At 31.6% G+C, this 25,098-nt stretch overlaps 4 protein-coding genes across 7 annotated transcripts; 3 read left to right on the top strand and 1 right to left on the bottom strand.

Annotated features, from left to right (window-relative positions):
* The first annotated feature begins 841 nt into the window (after positions 1 to 841).
* On the top strand, positions 842 to 4,207 carry LOC146898229 (annexin-like protein RJ4). 2 transcript variants are annotated; one of them, XM_085739453.1, is made up of 6 exons: positions 842 to 1,232; positions 2,743 to 2,888; positions 3,006 to 3,224; positions 3,333 to 3,545; positions 3,638 to 3,727; positions 3,832 to 4,207. In XM_085739453.1, the coding sequence occupies exons 1-6, from the start codon at positions 1,163 to 1,165 to the stop codon at positions 4,033 to 4,035; spliced, it is 942 nt and encodes a 313-aa protein (XP_085595579.1). In that variant the 5' UTR covers positions 842 to 1,162; the 3' UTR covers positions 4,036 to 4,207. The 2 variants fall into 2 exon arrangements, with proteins under 2 accessions (XP_085595579.1, XP_085595578.1); XM_085739452.1 differs by lacking the exon at positions 842 to 1,232 and adding an exon at positions 1,971 to 2,428.
* A 6,181-nt stretch (positions 4,208 to 10,388) lies between these two features.
* LOC146898228 (annexin-like protein RJ4) lies at positions 10,389 to 12,415 on the top strand. The gene is made up of 6 exons (XM_085739451.1): positions 10,389 to 10,505; positions 10,723 to 10,868; positions 10,957 to 11,172; positions 11,344 to 11,556; positions 11,641 to 11,730; positions 11,979 to 12,415. The coding sequence occupies exons 1-6, from the start codon at positions 10,433 to 10,435 to the stop codon at positions 12,180 to 12,182; spliced, it is 942 nt and encodes a 313-aa protein (XP_085595577.1). The 5' UTR covers positions 10,389 to 10,432; the 3' UTR covers positions 12,183 to 12,415.
* A 1,842-nt stretch (positions 12,416 to 14,257) lies between these two features.
* LOC146898227 (uncharacterized) lies at positions 14,258 to 14,918 on the top strand. The gene is made up of 2 exons (XM_085736522.1): positions 14,258 to 14,296; positions 14,376 to 14,918. The coding sequence occupies exons 1-2, from the start codon at positions 14,258 to 14,260 to the stop codon at positions 14,916 to 14,918; spliced, it is 582 nt and encodes a 193-aa protein (XP_085592648.1).
* A 438-nt stretch (positions 14,919 to 15,356) lies between these two features.
* LOC146898226 (G-type lectin S-receptor-like serine/threonine-protein kinase At1g67520) lies at positions 15,357 to 19,288 on the bottom strand. Of its 3 annotated transcripts, none has more exons than XM_085739448.1 (7): positions 17,972 to 19,288; positions 17,440 to 17,556; positions 16,958 to 17,154; positions 16,617 to 16,827; positions 16,171 to 16,408; positions 15,934 to 16,084; positions 15,357 to 15,851 (listed from the first exon to the last, which is right to left on the bottom strand). In XM_085739448.1, exons 1-7 carry the CDS (start codon positions 19,164 to 19,166, stop codon positions 15,504 to 15,506), a joined length of 2,457 nt encoding a protein of 818 aa, XP_085595574.1. In that variant the 5' UTR covers positions 19,167 to 19,288; the 3' UTR covers positions 15,357 to 15,503. The 3 variants fall into 3 exon arrangements, with proteins under 3 accessions (XP_085595574.1, XP_085595575.1, XP_085595576.1); XM_085739449.1 differs by having other exon boundaries at positions 17,440 to 17,547; positions 17,972 to 19,267; XM_085739450.1 differs by lacking the exon at positions 17,440 to 17,556 and having other exon boundaries at positions 17,972 to 19,276.
* Between the last annotated feature and the right edge of the window lie 5,810 nt (positions 19,289 to 25,098).

Genomic DNA, 25,098 nt, shown 5'->3' with positions numbered 1-25,098 from the left:
CGAATAATATGCAATTATTTACTTTTTAACATTCAGTGAGTTGTGAGACCATCCACAATGCAGCACCCCGTTTGGGTGCTTAAACGGGTCCCGGTGGTACATGTCATTCGTTTCATAATTAATATATAATAAGCACTTAATCTCTCCAACCCAGCACCCGAAATAAATTATTAAATGGGCCCCAGTAATAACTATATATCTTTAAATTTTAACAATAATTTATCTATCCATTCATAATTATATAACTTTGAAATATTGAATTAATTTCATTACAAACTATAAAAAAGTGAACAATTTTTTAATTTTATTAATAATTCAAAAAAATTAAAACTTGAAAAAAAAATCAAATTATAATAAATTTTTAATTTCTTTTTTAACTTTAAGATGAATAAATTATTTGATGTAGAAAAAAATAGTCTTTTATTGAAAATTTAAAGTTGATCGATTAAATATAACACTTGTAAGTATTATTTAATTAATTTTTTTACTATTAAAATAATATAATAATTGAATAGAGAAAAAAAAATTACAATTAATTGTGTATGTGGTACCCACATGTAATAGGAGAGAGAGTGCCTATAAAAGCACCTATCTCTATAGGCACCCAAATAATTGATGTCACAATGGGGGGTGCTCATTTAGCTTGGTGCTAAATAGGGGAAGAACCCTCTATTGTAGATGGTATGAGTTTCACGACTTTTAAAAACAAAACAAAAGAAAAGAAACAAAGGCAAAGTAACGTATAAGAAAATTAACAATAAAATCCCAGATTATGGATCCTAGTGAAATTTTGCCACCCTTACAACCAGAAAGGGACGAAAATATACATCACTATATTCCCGTGTTTTTCCATGCAAAGCCAAAGAATCAAGTTTTCTTTTCCGTTTCTTTACAACATTTTATTTGCAATTTCCAAACATTTAAACGATTTCTTAAAGCCAAAGAATGCTAATTATTGAGTAATTAAAATATTTGTCCTTTCCCTAAAATAACTAATAATATACTAATCTTCACATGAAAGTAACGTTCAAATGTGATGATGTGTGTGTTAGGCGATAACATCAAAGAAAAGCCATTGGCATTATATATTAAGCTGGTGATGAAACCAATCTCCAAAATATATCACAATCACACAAATCTTGTTAAGTGATTAGTTTTTTCTATGGCTACTCTTGTTACAGTAAAATCATCTCCTGTGGAAGACGCTGAGGCTCTTCAAAAGGCTTTTAAAGGTAATACACAAATCATCTTCAATTAATTATTTTGGTTAATGTTTAATTTCGTGCTTTTATGATACACTAGTTAATTACATTGCCTTCATGTGTCACATTTTTTGATCAACTCATATTTGTAATTCTTTACTAGGGGATTTTAAGAATGATCTCATTTCATTATTTCTTGATTTTATTTTTGATTTTATTATGTGAGAAAATACAGAATCAACCATAACTTTTCTTCTTCTTGTTTTTTTCAGTAAAAAGATGAATCTGCTTTTTTTTTTTTTTGTTGAAAAAATTCCCTGACCTTTTAATGTTCTCGATGGGGAGAAGTGAAAATTAATACCTTTAATCTTTTTTCTTTTAATCAACCTTTATACATGTGATGTGAATTCTAGTGTTGTTTTTTTTACGGTAAATGTTATATTTAACAGTATTGGTTTATATACCCCAAACTTTTATAATTTCTTTGTTTTAATTTATTTATTCCCTAAAAAACACTTATAAGTGTTGAATTTTATACATTTATTTATTTTAAATATGCTGTTCAATTCAAATGAAGAAAATATATCTTGTATTAGCAAAAATAAAATAAAATATATTGTACTAAAACAGCTTATGTAAGGTCTTAGCATTGATAACTCATTCAATATTGTGAAGGGAAAACCAACTCATCACTCATTTCAAATACCAACAAAAGGGAAAAATAAATAAATAAATAAATAGCCACCGATTCTTCAATATCCTACTGATATAGTAAATGTTTTATTTTTGACAAATTGATATAAATGTTCAAAACTCCAAAATAGACACTAACTATATATAGAAGATTTTGGCATTGTCTTTTTTTTCAAATTAACTTGTCCTCTCTATTCTCTAAGCAAATTTGGACAACTGAAAGCATAGTTCATAGCTGTAGAGCAATACATAGGTACAAATTTGACATGATAATTAAAACATTATTAATTTTAGAAGATTTTTACATTTCTAAAAAAAAAAACTTGCCATTGTTAAAAAAGTTAAACACTGTAAAGCATATTTTATAGCTGTATAGATTATTAATTTTACTGTATATATTGAAGAGCTAGGAAGTTAAACTTCAACTTATAGCATTATAGTTAGGAAAATATAATCAAGTATGGCTACTCTTATTGCTCCCATCAACCACTCTGCTGTTGCAGATGCAGAAGCTCTTCAAAAAGCTTTCAAAGGTTGTATAATTTCTTTAATTTGCTTACTTATTAATCTTTTTATTTCATTTTCTTTTTAGAAAAAAAAAAATTGGCTTAGTGTACTTTCGAACGACACAAAATTTGCGTTTTTCCAAGAAGCGTACATCTTATGTTAACAATATTCATTTAATCATAAAAATATTGTGAAGAACAGTTGTGGTTGCGTTGCGTTCTTTGATATTGCAAAGAAAACATGGTAACATTGTGGCGATACATAAAAATATTGATGTTGTGGTCTAAATCGTGTATGCGAACCTTGCTTATAATCCCTGATTTATTTTTGAATTGTGTAGGATGGGGGACTGATGAGAAGAGTGTTATCACAATATTGGGTCATAGAAATGTTTATCAGAGACAACAAATCAGAAAATCTTATCAAGAAATTTACCAAGAGGATATCCTCAAACGCCTTGAATCTGAACTCTCCGGTGACTTTGAGGTACAATAATTACGAACATGATTTTGTACCAACAATTTCATATACTTTTTTTATGTAACTTATTATGTCTTAAGCTAATGAGTCGATATTTTGAATAACGTGGTCCGATAAAAACAGAGAGCTGTGTACCGTTGGATGCTGGAACCTGCTGATCGCGATGCTGTTTTGGCCAATGTAGCCATCAAGGATGGAAGCAAAAGTTACCATGTGATTATTGAAATTGTTTCTGTTCTTTCACCTGAAGAAGTCTTGGCAATGAGACGTGCTTATCATAACCGTTACAAGCATTCCTTAGAAGAAGATTTAGCTGCTCATACCACCGGTCATCTTCGCCAGGCAAGTCATTAAATCGTCTACTTTCTAGTCCTTAAAATTAAAATAATCAAATTTGGTCACACTTATAGTCTTACCATGTACTCGTTTTTTTTTTCCGGCTCTTGGCAGCTGTTGGTTGGATTGGTGAGCTCATTTAGATACGGCGGTGCTGAGATCAATCCGAAATTGGCAAAAACTGAAGCTGATATTCTTCATGAATCAATCAAGGAGAAAAAAGGAAACCATGAAGAAGCCATTAGAATCCTTACTACAAGGAGCAAGACTCAGCTTTTGGCAACTTTCAACCGTTACAGAGATGACCATGGCATTTCCATAACTAAGGTGAAAAAAAGTAGCTCAGATTCTTACCATTTATTTTTGTTTTCACTTTATTTCCATGTTCACAAAAATTCTTATCATGTCCTTGATTACAGAAACTATTGGATAATGCATCTGATGACTTTCACAAGGCATTGCACACCGCGATTCGATGCATCAATGACCATAAGAAGTACTATGAAAAGGTTAATTAGTTTATTCGATTTGTTCAACACCGTCTCACACATAAACTTGTAACATATTTTAATCGATGATTATCCTTGATGTTTTTTTTTACAATGATGTTTAGATTCTGCGCGGTGCGCTGAAAAGGGTTGGAACCGATGAGGATGGATTAACTCGTGTGGTCGTGACAAGAGCCGAGAAAGACTTGAAGGACATCAAAGAGCTGTATTATAAGAGAAACAGTGTTCACCTTGAGGATGCAGCGGCAAAGGAAATTTCAGGAGATTACAAGAAGTTCATCCTTACCTTGTTGGGGAAGCAAGATTGAAGAAATTGCTCTTGCTAAGGCATATATATTGTAATAATGGGATTTGGATATGTTGGTTTCTTTCTTGTGGTATGGTTTGGTTAATTTCTCTATTTATATCATGTTTTCATGAGTCATGGCTGTGTGAGAAATATTATGTACTTCTATTTTAATAAATTACTAGTTGAATGAATGGTGGAATTACAAAATTTAATGGTGAAAATTAGATAATATTTTGGATAGAAAAATTACCAATCCAACATATTAAGAGAAATATTATTTATGGCTTCAAGCTCAAGCGCATAATGATACAATCAATCAATATATCTTGAAAATTGATCAATGGCATGAACACCATATAATAACTTAAATCACCAATTGAATGTATATTTAAGGGGAGTTTGTGACTCTTTTGATAAACAAGAATGACCAATGAACATAATGATATTGGTACAATTGAGTTTTGTTTCCTATTTCCTTATCAATTTTTTTCAAAATATACACCAAATTTAATCAATAATACTGTATGTCATGCATCTCTCTTAAAAGCCAATGGCATATTGGCCAAGATGATTGAGCATTCTAGTCGCACCAACTAGTCATGGATTTGGTCTAAATCTAAAACTCTTTTACGTAAATTCAATTATAACGAGACAAACTAAAAAACAAATAGAAACGAAGAAACTAACGAGATAAAGAACAAAATACAGTATAGTACGGAAGAAAACAACAAAATTAATATAGTTCACTCGAAAATCAAGGAACTTCAAATACACACGTCAACGAGTTTAAATATAATTCAACAATTCTCCGCTTTGGACAGAAGCTTCTACAACACTTGATGCCTACAAAATTATCAATTCTTCCATTCGAATGATATTATCAACTAATTAAGAAAGATCAAGCAATCCTTCTAGGAATAGGCTCTGTGAACAAAACAATGAACTTTGGCCAAGAAAATGACAACAAAAGTGATTGCTTTCTATTTATTGTGGACTCCTTCGCTCATAAGGTTTTGTTTGGTAAAAATAACGGATAACGAATAAGCTATATGATAGCTTATAGCTGATGACCGAGGTTTTTAGTTGATGACTAATGACTTATAACTGATAAGCTAATTAAAATGTTTGGTAAAATTAAATGTTCAATTAACTAATAAATGCAAGGAGAATACTTAGATACAGTGCCTTAAATAATGTTCAACCTGTTCCTAGCATAAAAAATCTAAAACGGCATCGTTTAAGCAAATTCAGGATGCATTAGTTTTCAACAATTTTTGGCGGTTTCTTTGAAAATTAGTTCAGAACCGGATGCACAGTGCATATGGCACTGTAGGTAAGTATTTTCCGTATAAAATGATATAAATGTACATTCTTAATTCATAATAAAACTTATATCAAGTATTTAGAATTTATTAATATAATTTATATTATTAAACTAATTTTAATTCGCTAAAATGTTATGGTTCTAATTTTTTTCATTAAGTCCATATACTTTATAAGATTTCATTTAAGTATATATACTTTATAAAGAAAATAAATGTCACGATGGACATTACCATAATGTATTTTTTTTTTAACAAGCAAAAATGAATTATATTAACCTCAACTATCACAAGGTGTACCAGAAAAGAACCTTTTAGGTTTACAAACCAAACTAAACCACATTATTACTAGAATGTATTATCATCTATTTGTATTATTATTATTACCTCAAAAAAATCTATTTGTATTATTATATACAAGAAATTTATTAACAACGATGAACGGATATAAGAAAAAACTATGAACGCTTGTTTTAAAAAAGAAAACTATTATTAGGTTTTTTTTTTAGGGAAAAACTATTATTAGCTAGCAAGAGAAAAAAAAAAAACTATGGACAGTTATCGTAAAAAATAAAATATGAACAGTTACACCGATTCTTTAAAAAAACTTCACTGAATTATCGTTTTTATTATTTTAAATTATAATAAAGAATAAAGTGTGAAAATGGATTTTAGATGAAATAATAAGGGTAAAAATGGAATAAAAAATGATAAGCTATAAGCTATAAGCTCAAACATTTGTTGAAATAACGTCTGAAAAAAAAGTTATAAGCTCGTAAAATAAATTATAAGCTCGTTATAAAAAGACAATTATCAAACAAGATTTTTTTAGACATACTAGCTTATATCCGATCCCTCAAAAAAAAAAAAAATGCTTATATCCGCTATAAGTTATCCGTTATAAGCTAAGTTTTGGGTTACCCTAAGTAATAGATAATTAACTTCTTGGAGTTAGCACCTATACAATGACATTAAAAAAGAGGTAACGAGCCCTTTCTGTAACACAACTTTTCGATGAATTTCAAATGCATTCCTCACGCGATTGTTATGGACAGAATAGCTTCATGACATACAAGATGATACATGCTTTTCACACATTATTTTTACGTGATGAACCCTAGATAACATGTGAAGCTGGTCATGAGTTTTTGCCATGATTTCAAACCCAAAGAGGATACCAAATGATCCATAACGTATAAAATAGTAATATTAAAATTAATAAACAATAATAAATAATATACAAAATCAAATCAAAAGTACGTAACGTCCGAAGTTCAAACATTATAGTCGCGAATGAACGTTTATTCCCAAGCCTTTCTTTAACGTATTAATCCAATCCATCGTCACATTTTTTTTTTTTTTTATGATCACAAGAAAGGCTTATAGAGTAAGAAGAAAAAAGAAATTACAAAAGAAAGAGGGGATCAACAATGGCTACACTTGTTGTTCAAAATTCAACTACTTCTGTTCAAGATGCTGAGCTTCTCCACAAGTCTTTCGAAGGTATTAACCAATTAATTATTATATGTTCATATTGTTCTTAATTTCTATTGTTTGATTGTGTCTATAACTTGCATTTCCTTACGTTGAATAATTAAACATTTTTATTTTATGATTGTTGAATAATGAAACTTGTGATTAAGTTTAAATTCTAGTAAGAAATTTTGTTTGAACCAAAAAATAAATAATTTTTTTTATTACTGATTAATTACAATATTGTATAGAAATTTTGTTTTGATTTCTTTATTTTATTTTTATTCTATGTTTATCAAACTAAGTGATTGGGTATGGTTTTTTTTTTTTAGCAATGATATTGGTACATCCATTTACTGACAATTTTAGAGACAATCTTGCTTTTCTTTCTTTTTATTGGTTAAAAACAATGGAGAGAGAAAAAAGAAGAGAGAGGATAACAAGATCATGTGAGTATGAGAGAGAAAGTTGTTCAAAATTTATCATAAAATGGTTGTACAAATATCATTTCTCTTTTTTTTTTTTTTTTTGAATGCCAAAGTGATTGGTTAGGTTAACAAACTCCACCCAACCCTCAACAATATCTCAATGCCTCCCTCTCATACTAGAGGGTGGAAGACAAAAAAAAACTTATTCTTTTGTACCAATTATTGTCTAACTTTGAATAATTAAGTAATTAAATTGATTTCATTTTATTGATTAGCGATACTAGGGAAGATTTGATATTATTGAGCATTAAAAAGTTTCAAAATCTATAATACAAAAAATAAATATCAAACAAAATGGCCTTTGATCAATCTCAAGATCAAGTCTGTCAAAAAAAATAAGGATAAGAGGAGTAGTTGAACAATCACTGACATTCTATACACGGCTAATTAACATGTGGCTTGAGGTACTCCAAAGACCAAAGTCCAAACTAAAACCAGCATACTATGCTGCATCAAAGATATTTTTTAAATATATAATTATTTTTTGCATACTGAAACCACAAAAATGTAGTTACTCTATCACGAATGTGACCTAATATGTTTGTTTCTTTCTGGAAATTTAACATACTTTGCTGCATCATCATATTCATAAAAATATAAAATGGTAGTTATTTCTTTACACATCAACTATTAAAATAACATGAGATAGTTATCTTTGGTTTGTTAGTGTAACAAATTTGTCCTCCTTTTCTTACTAATAGCACAAGTACACAACTTGTGTTATGTGAGGTACCTCAACTTTTTGAGTAGCACTTTGGTGCCATAGCTTTGGTGTCATTGGTGCCATAGCTTGCATCTCCACCACACACACACATCACACACACATTCCCACACACATCCACACACATCAATGGTCAGGATTTCCCCAATGGCACCAATGGCACCAAAACTATGTCATGGAAGTATTTCCCCAACTTTTTATAGCATTTTTGTATGGACGAAAGTATATGATAAAGTATTATGGTGTTGAACCATGTAACCGATTCATTTAGTTAAATAAGATTTGGTTGTTGTCGTTGTTCTTGCTACTTTGTGTGGGCGAAACTAAAAATTAAGGCCCTGTTTAGTTGCCAATAACTTTTTTAGATTTTATTTTCGTACATTTATGTTATATTATTAACAAGGAGACGAAAGACTCTTGCAATAAAAAATTATGATCGAGAAAATATGTAAACGGGCATTTTCAAAATTGTCAAAAATGCTAGATTTGTTTAAAAAATTCGTAAAAGGAAATAGTGAAAAAAATAGGGTTAATTATGTTTCTAGTCCCTATAAAATAGCGACCTTGTAAGTTTAGTCCCTACTTAATTTTAATAGCATTTTTAGTCCCTAATTTTGTTTTTCTGCACTGAGTATTAGTCCCTACTCAATTCAAATTTGTTTAATTTATGCTTAAACTCTTAAATTTTTGAACAATTTTTTGCAGACATGTTTAGAACATTACTAAAAGTTCGTCCGCAAAAAATTATCGCAAAATTTGATTTCTACATCCAGATTTTATTACTTTTTATCTTTAACTTTTGTCGTTTTAAAAAATTCATATTTAATTCATTTCATGTCAGAAAATTCTAAATTTTAGTAAACGAACCTTTCATAGTGTTCTAATCTTGTCTCAAAAAAATCGTTCAAAAATTTAAGAGTTTAAGGATAATTAATCAAACTTTGTTTTAGCAGGGACTAAAATTATAAGTAAATTTTTTTTATAGAGACTAAAAATGCTATTAAAATTAAGTAGGGACTAAACTTACAAGGTCGCTATTTTATAGGGACTAGAAACATAATTAACCCAAAAAAATATTGGATCTATCTTTTCTCACTTTGTTAGTTGAAGGAAAAATGAAAACACAAAACATGAAAAGACAAAACATCATCAATTTCCTTTCTTTTCTTTTCTTTTTTACTCAAAAGGATAGTCATGACTCATGCATGATACTATTATGGAGTTAGAGCTTAGATCACATTTTATTAATAATGTACCTAACCCACAATTAGGCACCAAAACATCATTTTTTTTATTTTCACTCGTTCGTACTAAACACAATTATTTATTTATGACATAATAAACTCTCTAATTTTACCAATCCACATCTCTATAGTTAGTGTTACAAAGAAGGAAAAAGTTGCAAACGATTATATATGGTATTATAATTTGATCATATTATAAATGGAAGAATACCATTTATATATGATTCACCGTCTTGATCACTTTGATAGTACGTGGCAGTGATATCACTAATATCAATGAATTAACTATTTGCTGTTTACAGATTGGTCTCTTTAAAGTACTGCCAAAATTGCCTTAGGAATCGAATCCATTTTGTTCAACATGAAAGGAAAAAGAATCAAAGTTATAATTTTTGTCCAAATATATGCCTCAAATGAGATTTCCAATGCATGAATTTGACCATGGTGATAAAAGAAAAATTAAATTAGAGCATATATGGAATGTTCAATCTTTATCACTTTCTCAAAACAACTGCACAATTCTACGGCGAGTAAAGTTTATGTGAGTTGAATCCAGGTTTCAATTCCGATGATTCGTCGTAATGGAGAATATTTCACCGTTTAAAGAGAGTTAAGAGACAACATGTATTTTTTGTCTACATGATCTGAGTTCGTTGAGTTCCTGTTTTGATGACTCATCGTTAACCATAAAACGTCTAACCGTTCAAATATGTTTACGTCTTTGGTTCTAATTTTATCGAATGTCTCTTATGGGTCAACGTACCTTTTTGGTCTACATGATTTGAGTCTTGTCCCAATGACTCATCGCCGACCAAAAAATAACTCATCGTCGACAAAAACAAAAAAATCACTTTCCTAAGATACATTTATTTCTCTATACCGTTTTAATTTTATCGGATGTCCCTACAGGACAAATACATCCTCCGGTCAATATCATAAAACAAAAATTAACATTTTAGATCATTAATTAAATTATGTATGTAGTCTATAATAAAGGTCATATACATCATTAATGGAATGAATCTATATAGATTTTTACATATAATAGTGACCGGAGGATAGGATGTATTCATTTTTGTTTTCATAGTATTATAAATAGAAGAGCCATAGACTTAGATTTCTTCATCACATCATCTTACTTAGCACTATAGACAATACATATTCAACTATGGCTACCCTTATTGCTCCCAGCAACCATTCTCCCAATGAAGATGCTGAAGCTCTAAGAAAGGCTTTCGAAGGTGTTATCAACCCCTTTTTTCTTGTTTATAGACCATGCCATAGTCCTATAGATTATATCTGTCATCAAAATATGTGACAAATTTGCAAATTTCATTAGCCATTTTAATTTCAGTCTAATCTCAAGTACTTCTTTGCAATCTGTTAAATTTGTTAAAATTATTGATGAATCTGTAACATTATGTTGTATTAAAATTGATGGATGATTCATTTTTGTAGGATGGGGTACTGATGAGAAAACTGTGATAACAATACTGGGTCATAGAAACTCTAATCAGATACAGCAAATCAGAAAAGCTTATGAAGGCATTTATAATGAGGATCTTATCAAACGATTGGAATCTGAGATCAAAGGAGACTTTGAGGTACCATATTGATTTAGTACCATACTGTCGATGTTCTATTAGACATGTTTTTGAAACTCACTTTGTGTATTGATGAATTTCGAAACAGAAAGCTGTGTACCGTTGGATACTTGAACCTGCGGAGCGTGATGCTGTTTTGGCAAATGTTGCTATCAAGAGTGGCAAAAACTACAATGTCATTGTGGAAATTTCTTCTGTTCTCACCCCCGAAGAGCTCTTGAATGTGAGACGAGCCTACGTCAAACGCTACAAGCACTCCTTGGAGGAAGATTTGGCTGCCCATACCTCCGGCCATCTTCGCCAGGCAAGTCCTTTTTCCATTAACTCTTCTAACAATATGCAATATTAGATCGTGGGTTTAAAATCGCGGACAAAAGATTGATTTTAATTACATATATGAAAATTAGGAATTTAACATAATGTGATATTTCTTGAAATCATGGTTTCTTGATTTTGTGGTTGATTTTTTGAGCAGCTTTTGGTGGGGCTAGTGACTGCATTTAGGTATGTTGGTGATGAGATCAATCCAAAATTGGCACAAACTGAAGCTGGAATTCTTCATGAGTCGGTGAAAGAGAAGAAAGGAAGCCATGAAGAAGCTATAAGGATCTTGACTACAAGGAGCAAAACCCAGCTGATTGCGACATTCAACCGCTACAGAGAGACTCATGGTACTTCCATCACTAAGGTATATAATAAAAAGATTATGATATTAAAAAAATTATGATATTATAATTCGTTATTTAAATTTGTGTCCGTTTAATCTTTACAGAAGCTGTTGGATGAAGGATCTGATGAATTTCAAAAGGCATTGTATACCACCATTCGTTGCTTCAATGATCATGTCAAGTACTATGAAAAGGTAGATCTCTCACTTTATTTTTTGCAATGAATTTAATTTTGATACATTGTTAAGGTAAAAGTTGTACATTGAAAACAAATCGGAACCATTCATAAAATGTTGTGCTAGAGTTTAATTTTGATACACTGTCGTTATAAAATGTTTTACCATGTCCACACATCGCAATATTCATATGTTTTAGAAGAGAAAATAAACAAAATATTGTTACTACATTGATTGTAAATTTACATTTTCTGATCATATCGTAGGTGGTGCGAGATGCAATCAAGAAGGTTGGAACCGATGAGGATGCGCTCACCCGTGTGATTGTGAGCAGAGCTCAGCATGACCTAAAAGTCATCTCAGATGTTTACTACAAAAGAAACAGTGTTCTTCTTGAGCATGTTGTGGCCAAGGAAACTTCAGGGGATTACAAGAAGTTTCTTCTCACTCTCTTGGGGAAAGAAGAATGAGTTTTCCCCTTCTCTTGATGGAGCTTGTGCTTAATAGTTTAATCAAGACTTAAAGTTGTGATGTTTTGGTTTATCTTGTTGAATGTGGTTTTAGATTTTCTTGCATTATGAGAACTTAAAGTACTATTTTATTATATGGTTGTCTGGTATGTTTGATGGTTCATTTTGACTTGAATACTTTATGTGAAGTTTCAAACATTATCAATAATACATGATGAACAAGCTCAAAAATATACAGATGTCTCCATGTGTGTAGCAATGTTAATTGTTAGATTAATATTATGGATTTCGTGCTCTGTCAAATTTCAGAAGTCTATGGTTCATTTTATGCGAACTTAAGACATTCTGAATTAAATTCTTTGTAGTTCAAGAATCTTGAATTCGCCGACATCAAATTTGTGGTTTTACATGGTTGAAACTCATGTGATTTAAATCAAAATTGGACTGTCGATAATATTAATTTTGTTTAGACATTCAAAATGACCAAATTGATTGACATGATTCTCAGATCAAGAGGTTTAAAGTGTGAAGCATGTATTTTGATTTTCATAAATGTAATTAAGATTTGTTTTGGTATTTTTCACCAAGGAAAGAAATCCTCGAATCAATCGTCCTATGTGACCATGACCTTGTACTAAAATAATAAGCCAAACAAGGAAGGTGTCAATGCAGAACTAACCAAACAAGAGAAACGTCATTTTACAATTCTTCAGAAGGCCACATGTTGGAATCATGCAAGTTTAATGGTAATTAATAAATACAAGGATTGGTGTTTGAATATGACAGGCCTAAAGATTTCTTGTAGCATATAGGCACTTCCAAAGAAAGCATATTTTGTTTATTCGAAAATTCTATAGGTTAATTTTTTTACTTCCCAAAATTATTGAATCATCAACGTAGAAGGACTCTAAGGTTAATTTTTTTACTTCCCAAAATTATTGAATCATCAACGTAGAAGGACTCTACTCAGTACTCACCCATAGAAAGGTGGATATAGTTCGTTTTATTAATAATAAATTATCTATTTATCAAAAACAATTCTTTTTTCAAAAAAAAAGTTAATAACCCGTAATTTAGTTTTATTTAAATACAACTATTATACGAAGATAATGCATAGTTTTAGGTTGGTTTTTTCACTTCTAATTATACTCTTAGACAAAATCATGATACAATGTTGGTGTTATTAAAAAAAATAAGAATTTTATTATATTTATTATATTAATTATTGGTCATAATTCAAACACAAACACTAGTTTTTTTTTTGTTTTTTTTACACTAGTGCATGCATATTTTTACTCCCCTCGCTATTTTTACACTAGTGAGGGGAGTATGATAAAACTTAATGTCAAAAGAGGGACAATTATTCCGTTCAATAATAAAAAGAGTAAATTATACGTCTCTTCCTTTAAAACTGTTTGAATTACACTCTCCTCCCTCTTATGTTAAAATATACAATTTTCTCTCCTCTTATTCAAAACATATTAGAAAACAATTCACTCCCTCCCTTGTGAGAAGCTTGAATTACATTCCCCTCCACTCTTGTGTTAAAATTTACACTTTACTCCTTTAATAGTTTTTTATTTATAATAATCTAGCAAAAAATAATAATTTAACACACTTCGAAATAAATAGTATTGCGGGTCCATTTTAATACAACCAAAATTTGAATACATATTTTTCGCTATAATTTATTCACAATTTCATTAACATATAGTTTTAATACTATTATAAGATATGAAACAACACAAAATAAAATTAAAATATGTGAAAAATTACTAAAGTCGATAAAGTATGATTATTTAAAAGTAAATTTTATACTCCAGATCATAAAATAATAATAAAATATTTAATTTTAATTATCGTCGATATTTAAATTATAAAGAAATGAACTTAATTTTCTTAAATGGTGGTTCAAAATTAGTTTATATCATAAAAATATTTATTTAGATTAACGTGTAGTGCATATTTAATTATTAAGGGAGGGAGTTGTAATTCAAGTATCTCATAAGGGAAGGGAGTATAAATTTTATTTTTTATTTGATTTGGCGGATGATAGGTGGGCGACGGTGGATGAGATGGCGAGGAGAGGGTGGGAGGATAGGGGTGACGCATGGGTGTGTAGGAGGCGCCTTCTAGCTTGGGAGGGGGAGTGTTACGGAATGTACTGTTATGCTGCATTATATTGTTTTGTAGGATCATATTCTTGACAGGTGGCTTCTTGATCCTATTAATGGATACTTTGCTAAGGGAACTTTCCATTTTCTTACCACGGTAGATCCATCTCCTGAACGGAGTTTGTTTGATGATATGTGGCATAAGCAAGTTCCGTTAAAGGTATCACTATTTGCTTGGAGACTTCTTCGCAATCGGCTTCCAACCAAAGACAACTTAGTTCGGCGACAAATCCTCCACAATGATGATAATGTGTGTGTGGGAGGATGCGGCTATGTGGAGACCGCATACCACCTTCTCTTTAGCTGCGACATCTTTGGCAGTGTGTGGTTCTTGGTCTTGCAATGGCTTGACTTAGATTTTGTCGCTCCTTTTGGGAGTCGTGATCATCTATTTCAGTTCGGCCACTTGGCTGGGTTACCGCGTTGTTCTCATTCGTTCCTACGGATAATCTGGTTGGCTTATGTCTGGGTTATTTGGAAGGGACAGAATAACCGAGTTTTTCATCAGAAGGTTGCAGATCCTCAAAGCATAACAGAATGTGTTAAACTGCTATCTTTCTAGTGGCTAAAGACTAATATGCTCACTTTTTTTTTTTAGTTATCATGACTGGTGGATGCACCATTTGTCTTGTATGGGTGTTACGCTGTAATCTTGTTATTTCGTTTTCTTTATTGCGGTGTGTGTTGTTGATGCACCAGTGACTTGACATTGTATATTATTTTTGGTGATTCTCTTTGCACGTCTTGTGCGAGATGAATCACTAGTGGTTATTATATATCCCATACTAACTAGTGTCCTTTGGACACTTGCTAGCATTTTCCATACTTTTATCACAAAAAAAGAAGAAGCTCAAACTCATTATTTTCACTTCTTAGCCTTTAATGTGTGTGAGTTTTACCGCTAAATTCATTAGATATTAGACTTGGATATATTGAATGTTGCGCAATTAATGCTAGTAAAAAATTTAAAAATGGTAAGTGATGGACTACAAAAAATTCATTTCATACAAAGAAAATGAGTATATTTCATAAACAAAAACCATATTCAAGCCATTTTTTACTTGCATTCTAGCCTGCATGTTTTGACACCTCAAATAACAAGATCTGTGTCAAATGAGCGTATGACTAGTATATATTGATTACTTTGTTATATTTTCCCTTCTACTTCACATGAGATAGAAATTGCTCTCGTAGAATAGGTGTCAGTGTCCAACACTTTAGAAGTTGTTTCCCCTTCAAACACTTTAGAAGTTGTTTCCTCTTCAAAGATCTCTCTTCTAACATAGAATGCTGGTCTTCTTGGTAAGGTTGTGGGTACATATTTGCTTGTTAACATTGATATAACATCGGACATTGTAGGTCGATCATTTGCATATTGTTCTACACATAAGAGACCAACATGAATGCATCTTTGCACTTCCTCAGGAACAAATGTATCATTTAATGTTTGATCCATTAGCTTTAGATACCCACCATCATTCCATAGCTCCCATGCCTATTAATAATTTGATCAAATTAGAAACAAGGAATAATATTAAAAATAAAATAAAAAACTCAATGAGAGGAATTTGACACACATGTCCTATTAGATTTAGTGGGCGATCAACGTCATAGAAACTATTGTTTCTTCTGCCACAAATAATTTCAAGAAGCAACACTCCAAAGCTATAAACATCAGACTTTGTTGAACAAATTCCTTCCATGGCATATTCTGGAGACATGTATCCACTGCACCAAAATTTAGTTAATAATCTCAATTTCTTATGTAATCATCGATAAAAAAAGTAGGAACAAAGAAAGTTTGGAAAACTTACTATGTCCCAACAATCCTGTCGGTGTTAACCGTTGATTCTTGCTGTGTGAACATTCTTGCCATACCGAAATCAGAAATTTTTGGGTTCATATTCTCATCAAGAAGTATATTGCTTGCTTTCAAGTCTCTATGAATGATTTTGAGTCTTGAGTACTTATGAAGATAGAGTAGTCCTTGAGAAATTCCTTCTATTATGTTGAAGCGCTTCTTCCAATCTAGTAACTTCCTTCTTGAACAATCTTCTCAATGAAAACATAATAATTAATGTTAAAATGTTTATTACTCAAAAGTAGAAAATCAAAATGCTATTTTAGTTTTCTATTAACTAATTAGTAATGTAAAACAAGATATTTACTTGATTATTTACAAGTTAGAATAACACGTTATTTTAGTGAACCATCCACAATGATTATACCAAACTCTAATTTTTTATGTAATTGTTCTCACCAAAAAGATAGAAATCCAAGCTTTTGTTTGGCATATATTCATAAACTAGAATCCTTTCTTCTTGATGAATACAACAACCAAGTAGTTGTACAAGATTTGTGTGCTGAAGTTCACATATCAATACTAATTCATTTTTGAATTCCACAATTCCTTGTCTAGAAGTTTTCGAAAGTCTTTTTACAGCGACTTCTTGCCCTGTTGCGAAGATTCCCTGAAGTTGTAAAATAAAAATCATCAATTATGCAAATAATATGTGGATAAATGATAGTAATAGTAAATCAAAGTACTTGATTTTAAACAAACATTATTATTAATGTATAATGACAATAGTTTAAAGTCACCTTATATACGGGTCCATAGCCTCCCTGCCCTAACTTGTTTTCAAGGGAAAAGTCCATAGTTGCTTCTAAAATTGATGTATAGGTAAAAACTTTTATATCATGTCCCTTGAAGTCGTCTTCAAAATCTTTGGTACCATAAGATTCATTAGATGCTGCCAAATCTTGCATCTCACTCTCCTTTCTTTTTCTTTTCTTCCCTGCATAGTAAAAAAAAACAAAGATTAAGAGATAAAAGAAATCGATAGGATTGAAAAAGTAGACAAGTGCTAACAACATTAACACTCACTCTATCCAACACTCACTTTTTTAATGGGTAAATATTAGTCTCACCATTTTGACAATATATATACTCGTATAAAGTGGTGTGATCCATGTGTCTTTCACTTAATAAAAGAGTGATTATTGAAAAGAAAGTATTAGAGAGAGTGTTGCTGGCACATAAGTATGTATTTACGGAGAGTATTATGTATGTAGTCAAGTACCTTTAAGCATGTTTTTTTGTTTCTTTATTGCTAGGAAAAGAATGAATGGGCATATTATGAGTAAAGCAGCTGCTATTACTGCACTTATCCATATCCACCTTTTTTTACCTGCATTGACTATTTAAAAAATAAATTTGAATATTAACAATTGGGTTTTGCTAGAAGACACATTTTATGAAAGCGTCTTTTAGCAAGTTATTCTATGAGCATTTGCTAAAAGACGCCAACTAATTTTTATGAAGGTGTCTTTTAGCAAAATTATAACTAAAAAGTGGAAATCACACCTTGATGTGTGGTTTGCTAAAAGACACCTTCATGAGTGATTTCTAGCATAACCCTTAACAATTACCTTTATAATTTATAATTTTTAAAGATATACATGAATTTACTTAAAAGAAGAGACCAAAAATCTTGACAAAAACTATTTGTGGGACCAAAACTTATTGAAAATTTTTCATGTGATTAAAAATAAAATTTAAAACATTTATAAGGATAAAAACATATTAACGGTTACATATACTATTAGACTTACCATGGGGTGTTAGCTTTATTGGCTTTACCAAGACATGATAGTTACCATCGCCCCCAACATTAACATCTTTGGTTGAATTCCATGAATAGAATATACATCCAGTACCATTATCATAAAATTTTCTGAACCCACTGCAATTACAGTTTCTCCAACAACTTGCCTTACAATCACTGTAACTATACATCACATTTTCTTGAAAGGTAGCATTGTTCAAATTGGGACTACCACTCTTTTTCTGAAACACTTCACCTTGATCCCTACAAATTGGTATTTCCTCCCATTTTTGGCATCCACTATCACTATTATATCCATAACACATATCTGCATTTCCAATATCTCCTTCATTAGTCGTCAACCGCCCTGTTGAGAATAGTTTCCATCCCGGAAACTTTATATAACTCTCGTCTTTCATTTCGAAAGTGAAGGAGTCTTCATCCTTGTTAGAGACAATCGTGTATCGATACGCACGTTGGATGTCCTCTGGAATGTTCTCGAATAATCCGTTCCTTCCAAGTTTTCCGCTTTTCCAATACACTTTGCCGTGTTTCTTAATATTCAATTTGACTTCTATCGGATCCCATTCAAGACTAAATTCACCTGAACTCGCGACTGAACTAGTAAAGGCCGAAACTAGGGACCAGTTACGTCCTGTTTTTCGATTAACACCTAACTTCATCGTTGGGAACAAAGTGTTTGTGGGATAATCAAAACTCTGCCAAAGTACATGACTCTTGGTCCCATTTGGATGAAGTTGTTGAAGCACAAAGTTACCTGTGTCTAGCATAGTGGCCATAGTGTTGTTTATGGGTTGAGGTGAGGAGAAAATGATGATTGGTGATTTCCTATATTGAGATTCTATTTTGAGCACACCAAATTGGTCTAGTGATAGAACTGCTGAATCTGAGTTAATTGGATGATTTCTCTCATACATCCACACTAGATTATCTTCACCAAGAGCACTACTAATTATACTCAAGTATCTGTCTTTGTTAGAACCAATAAAATCAGCAAAAGTAAGATAATACTTGCCTTGTTTAGAGTATAGAGCAAATGAGGTATTCATTGTATCACCAGGCTTCAAACTATCAAGTTGTGCTTTAACATGAATACTAGTATTAGCAGTAGTACACCACAACCATGATATTGATAAGTATATGATAAACAAGACTTGTTTTTCTTGTTTATAGTTAATCATGATGGATGTGCAAAGAGGGTTGTTTCAGTTCCAGAAGGAAGATATATTATATATCATTGAACTCCAACTTTGTAAAGAAAATTTGCAAACAAAGTAATTAATTGGGTCTCATCAGATTTCATGTTCCACACAATCTAATCAAACCTACGTTATCTTTATTTTCCACTACAAAATGTTCCACAAGAGTAACTTTATTCAACACTTCTTTTTTTTAAAAAAGGAAAACACCAGTCTACTTTGACACAATTATTGAAGAATGAGTAAGGAAAAGATGATAGCATCGCTGTCCACACTAGTATCGGACAATAAATGTGAGAACCTCTATTTTTTTTATGGATGGAGTGTATATGGAAATATTTTCTTTTGGGTATTACTTTTCCCACCCTATAAGATTCTCGTGCGCCCTGTGTTTTTTCCAAAAATGCCCTTGAGGTTTCCGGATTTCATAATCCGGAATGGTGTTTTCCTTTGTTAAAGGGTGAAAAATGGAGTTACGGATTTTTCCGGATTTTGTAATCCAGAAATTTCAAAAATAGGGCGCGTTACATGATGTTTCCGGATTACATATTCCGGAAACCCCCTAAACACCCTTTTTTTTTTCATGGTGCTAATGCAATCCGGACTACGTAATCCGGAATGCACTAATGCAATCCGGATTACGTAATCCAGAATGCACCAGCACCAATTCTGAACATGTTTGTAACATGGATAGCAATAATGAAGTTGTTATTATTGTTGATTTTTGGCTTGGAAGGTGGTACTTCTGGTATTGGAGCTGAATAAGCTAGAGTGTTAGCAAAGAGAGGAGTAAGAATTGTGATTGGTGCAAGGGACTTGAAGAAGGCAATGAAAGTGAGACAATATACAAAAATAGAGAAATGTTCATATTACTTGGGTACATTTCTAATTCTTAATTCTTAGTACATATTTGGTATCATAGTGGTTACATTACATAATGAAAGTGTTCATATTTTATTGAATTGTAGGACATTTTTGTCTAACAGAAATGTTATTGGACAAAAAGTCCCTTCTTAATGAACTCCGCCCTCAAAATCTAAAATTCCATCATTTAGACCCTTTTTTTCATGGTGCTAATGCAATCCGGATTACGTAATCCGGAATGCAAAGGGGCATTTTTGGAAATTTTACAGGGCGCGCGAGAAGTCAATAGGGTGGGAAAAGTAATACCCTTTTCTTTTTGGGTATATATAGCAAAGTTCACATAAAGGCTCTAAACATTGACAAGATGTAGGGCTGGGCTGAATTCTGTTTATGTTTTTAGCCCTTTTGACGCGATTTGCTATATTTACCCTGTATAGCACAAAGATTTCTTTATTTTATTGTCAAAAAAATTTGAAGAAATTTGGTTGTACTTAATAATGTGCCAAAAAAATTATTATGGAATAAATTGGAGATTTTTTTTTGGCCCTTTGTTCCTAATAATGTGCTTCGCTAATACTAAAAATACTGGAGATATTTATTATCCGATAAATTGGGATGATTTTCATAATAAAACAAATTATATTTTAGTTGAAGTACCTTGTTAAAAAAATATTTTAGTTGAAGGACCTACTAGAGAAACAGAAGCAGCATCTGAAGAAAACTAATGTTGGTAACCATACAAAACCCATTCTAGGGGTCATACCTCTCTAACTTATCAATGATTGTTTTGTATTGGAATGTTCGCGGCTTCGGTAACTCGGACACAAAAATTGCCTTAGATTTTTTTTTTGTCTCATAAGGCTTTTTTGGCTGAACCAATGGTCAATTTTGTGCATGTCCCTGTTAGTATTAGCATGATTGGAGTCACGAAATTTTGTACTAATGATAGAGGTAATTGTTGTGCTGATAAGTTGGCTAATATGGGTCACTCGACTCGTGGGGCGGTGTGGTGGTCGTTTGTACCTCCTGACTTGCAGGCGGATTTTTATTCAGACCGTTGTGGTATGCCTCATTATAGGTTTCTCTAGGGGCTGTTTTCTTTCGTTTCCTTTTTTTTTTTTAGGGTTTTTGTCTAGTCCCCCTTCTTGTAACTTTTCCTCTTTTTTTTTAATAATATTTTGAGTTTGGCGGTAGAGGATGGGGGGTTCATCAGGATACCAACCTAGTTGGGATGTCAATGCTTTCCATTGATGTCTGTCCTTTCTCCTGGTTTAGCGTAAAAAAATGACATCCTAGAGAAATTAATCTTAATCTTATCTTTCAAACGTTCCAAAAAATAAATTACATTAATATAGTAATGTCAACTTTCTTGAATTGATTGAAAGGATTGCATACTTGAATTTGATTATGCAAGATCATATGAGACACATTCATGTATCATTATAATGAACTTGTTAGAAATATAAAAAGAGGAATGTTGTACTTCTAGTATACAAAGGAGTTCTTGTATCTATTATTCCTCTAAAAGTCTAACACTAATTTTGTATCATGTATTATTGTTGTTAAGAGTTTAACTTTAGAAAATTTTGCATCCAAAAAGTTTAAAATTTAGTTAATTACGTGTTGATATACTTTTACTTTTTTGGTGTTATTATTTTTAGGTGCTAAAATTTCAGTCTACTTCGCATGTATTATTGTTCTATACTTCTACGATATTTTATTTTGTTTTGGTGTCGATGGAGTATTTGATTTATTTTTAGATGTTTCCTAAAAAAACATTTATTTGGTAGTGGAAAGCGGAAGAAAATAAATGAAATGAAGAGTTGATAAATCACAACAATAAACTAACAAAGTTTATGATTTATTATGTAAGGGGCCCTTATCTCATTTTATGCCTAAGGCCCCTAAAACTCTAGGAACGGCCTTGACCTTTTCTAGCTAAGATTCAAACCTTAATTTGCTAGGTAATTTTTATCCGACTTTAATATATCCAAAAATATTTTTTTAGGACACACCACAAAGTTATCAAAATTGAATAATATCATAAGTTAACTTTCTTTTGAGGTTTAAGATTTTTGCATTCATCTCATCCAAGTGTTCTTAGATTGGTCAGTGATAATTTTGGCGTCTAAAACCTTCGTTATGGAAGTTGGTTCCAGGGCCGTTCCTAGAGTTTTTCGGGCCTTAGGCATAATACGAGAAAAGGGCTCCGTATATAATACGTCATAATTTTTTTTAGCTCATTGTTATGATTTTATTAACTTTTCATTTTATTTTATTTTATTTTTCCTCTTTTCACTACCAAATAAATTTTTTTAGGCAATATATGAAAATTAATCAAATAGTTTATAGACACCAAAACAAAATAAAATACCGTAGAAATGAACAATAGCACCTACGAAATAATCAAGAATGCGTCTCACATCGGTTTCATGATCTTGCAATTTCATATTCAATTTTGCTATCCTTTCAATTAATTCAGGAAATTTTTTTTTTTTAAGAAAATCAATTCAAGAAAGTTGACATTACAATATTGATATAATATTTATTTTTTTGGAACTTTAGAAAGACAAGATTAAGATTAATTTCGTGGGCTCATTTTCAACTAAAATATAATTTGTTTTGTTATGAAAATTATCCCAATTTCTTGGATAATAAACATCACCATTATTTTTAATATTAGTGAGACATATTGTTAGGAACAAAGGACCCAAAATAATATCACCAATTTCTCCCATAATAATTTTTTTGGCATATTATTAAGAAAAACTAAATTTTTTTATAGGGAGGGTGTATATAGAAATCTTTGTGTTATAGGCAGGTATATATAGCAAATCTCTCCAAAAGGCCCCAATAAACCAAACATTTCTATATACACCCCTCTTTATAAAAAAAAATTTAGGGCCCCCTAACGGCATGGTCCCTAGGCCGTCGCACTCCCGGCCTATGCCTAGGGCCAGCCCTGGTTGGTTCTAAAGATTCACTTCTCCATGATCCAGAGTAGTATTTCATCCAAGAACACCGTGCTTATAAGATCTTTGAGACCTGTGTAAGTTTTATCAGACTCCACAGTTGGCACCAATTTTCTGGTATGAAACACCAGGTTGATCACTAGGATTGGTGATGTAGTCTCCATGTCCGGTGTTGCAATCTCCACATCTCTGGTTGTACCCTCCTTCTGCAACTAGGGATGCCAAAGTAAGTAAGGGTGTGGAAAGTGTTTAAGTGAGATGTAAAGTAAAAATAATCATACATCGGAGGGTAAGCCCCTTATTTATAGTGATTCTGAGCTTCTTTACCCTATTGGTCGTTGCTATCTTCACTCAAGTGGTTGTTGCAGCCAAGTTGGGATGGATGTTTAACGCATGCGCCTCTGTTAGTTATCTATCAGATGTACTTTTTCTCTCAAAAACATGTCCAAGAGATAACTTCCGAAATAATGTGTATTTAAGGGGTCTTAGAGATATTAGGGGGTCTAAAGAGAAACATTCCAAGTAGATCCCCTGACATGTGGAACCTTGAACACACACCTAACCTTATTTATTAACATGATATTCTGCCATTTTTAAAATGTTGTCATTTTTAAAATAATGATATCATGTATTTGTTATTATAGTAAATTGCCCTGACCTCCCCTGAGGTTTACTTAAACAACAGATACACCCCTTCTAGTTTTATAATAGACAATAACCTCCCTGAAAGTTTATAAAAATAGATGCAGCCTCCCATTAGATTTAACACTGTCTATGATTCCGTTAAAACTAAGACTTTTTCTCTCATCTCCAATTTTCCATGGTTGAAGACGATTTCCCCTTCTCAGATCTCCCTCCCTCCCTCCCCTTTTTATTATCGCTTCGTCTATTTATTTTTCTCCTCCACCATCATCAAATTTAAACTTCGGTGCCGACATGGTTGCTATTGAGATGAAGCACATGGTAGTATGAGACACAACCTTAGCGATTCTTGGGGTACATTGTTTAAAAAAAAAACTCATTTTTGGGAACACTGCTTGATATGATTCATTAAGTAAAAAGGGTTTAATTATTGAAAATTTCAATGTATATATTTAAGTCTTTTTCATTGTTATTTTTTGTATTGAACAATGACATTCACCAAGTAACAATACTCATGACCACGATAAAGATTATAATCCTTGTGCAAATTCTTATGTCAACAAAAAGCTAATGCGTTTGTGGTCATACATACACATAATCACAAAAACCCAGTTTCTTATTAGCAAAAATACGCTCAGTTTCTTCTTTATGTAAACAGAGTGTTAACACCGTTAAACACAAGGGTGGTCAATGTCATGTTTAAAAATAGAGGGGATTTGAGTGTCATTTCTACATACCTCGAGGGAGGTCAATGCAATTTTTCCCTTGTTATTGTTATTAGGGTTAATTATGTTTTTGGTCCCTACAAAATTGTGACCTTGTAAGTTTAGTCCTTACTTAATTTTAATAGCATTTTTAGTCCCTACAAAAAATTTCTGCACTCAATATTAGTCCTTACTCAATCCAAATTTGTTTAATTTATGCTTAAACTCTTAAGTTTTTAAACAATTTTTTACAGGCTTGTTAAGAACGTTATTAAAAGGTCCTCCGAAAAAAATATCGCAAAAATTTGATTTCTACGTCCATATTTTTGTTACTTATATCTTTAACTTTTGTCGTTTTAAAAAATTATAGATTTTAGTAAATGAACCTTTCATAGTGTTCTAAACTTGTATAAAAAGAATCGTTAAAAAATTTAAGAGTTTAAGGATAATTAAACAAAATTTACTTTAGCAGGGACTAAAATTATAAGTAATTTTTTTTTTGTAGGGATTAAAAAAGCTATTAAAATTAAGTAAGGACTAAATTAGAAGGTCGCAATTTTATAAGGACCAAAAACATATTTAACCCTTGTTATTATAATTGTTATTATTTTTTTGAAGAAGCTAAATTAGATCATCCAAATTGGCACTGGAGATAATCGAACCTGAGACCTCAAGGAGGAGCAGACTCCCAGATCCTAAGCCAATACCACCAGGCCACCCAAGTGGGATTGT

This window comes from Medicago sativa, chromosome 8 (genome assembly GCF_051527215.1).
Source record: "Medicago sativa cultivar Bolivia chromosome 8, Bolivia_mono, whole genome shotgun sequence".
Classification (NCBI taxonomy): Eukaryota; Viridiplantae; Streptophyta; class Magnoliopsida; order Fabales; family Fabaceae; genus Medicago; species Medicago sativa.
This window is presented reverse-complemented; position numbering and strand designations above follow the sequence as displayed.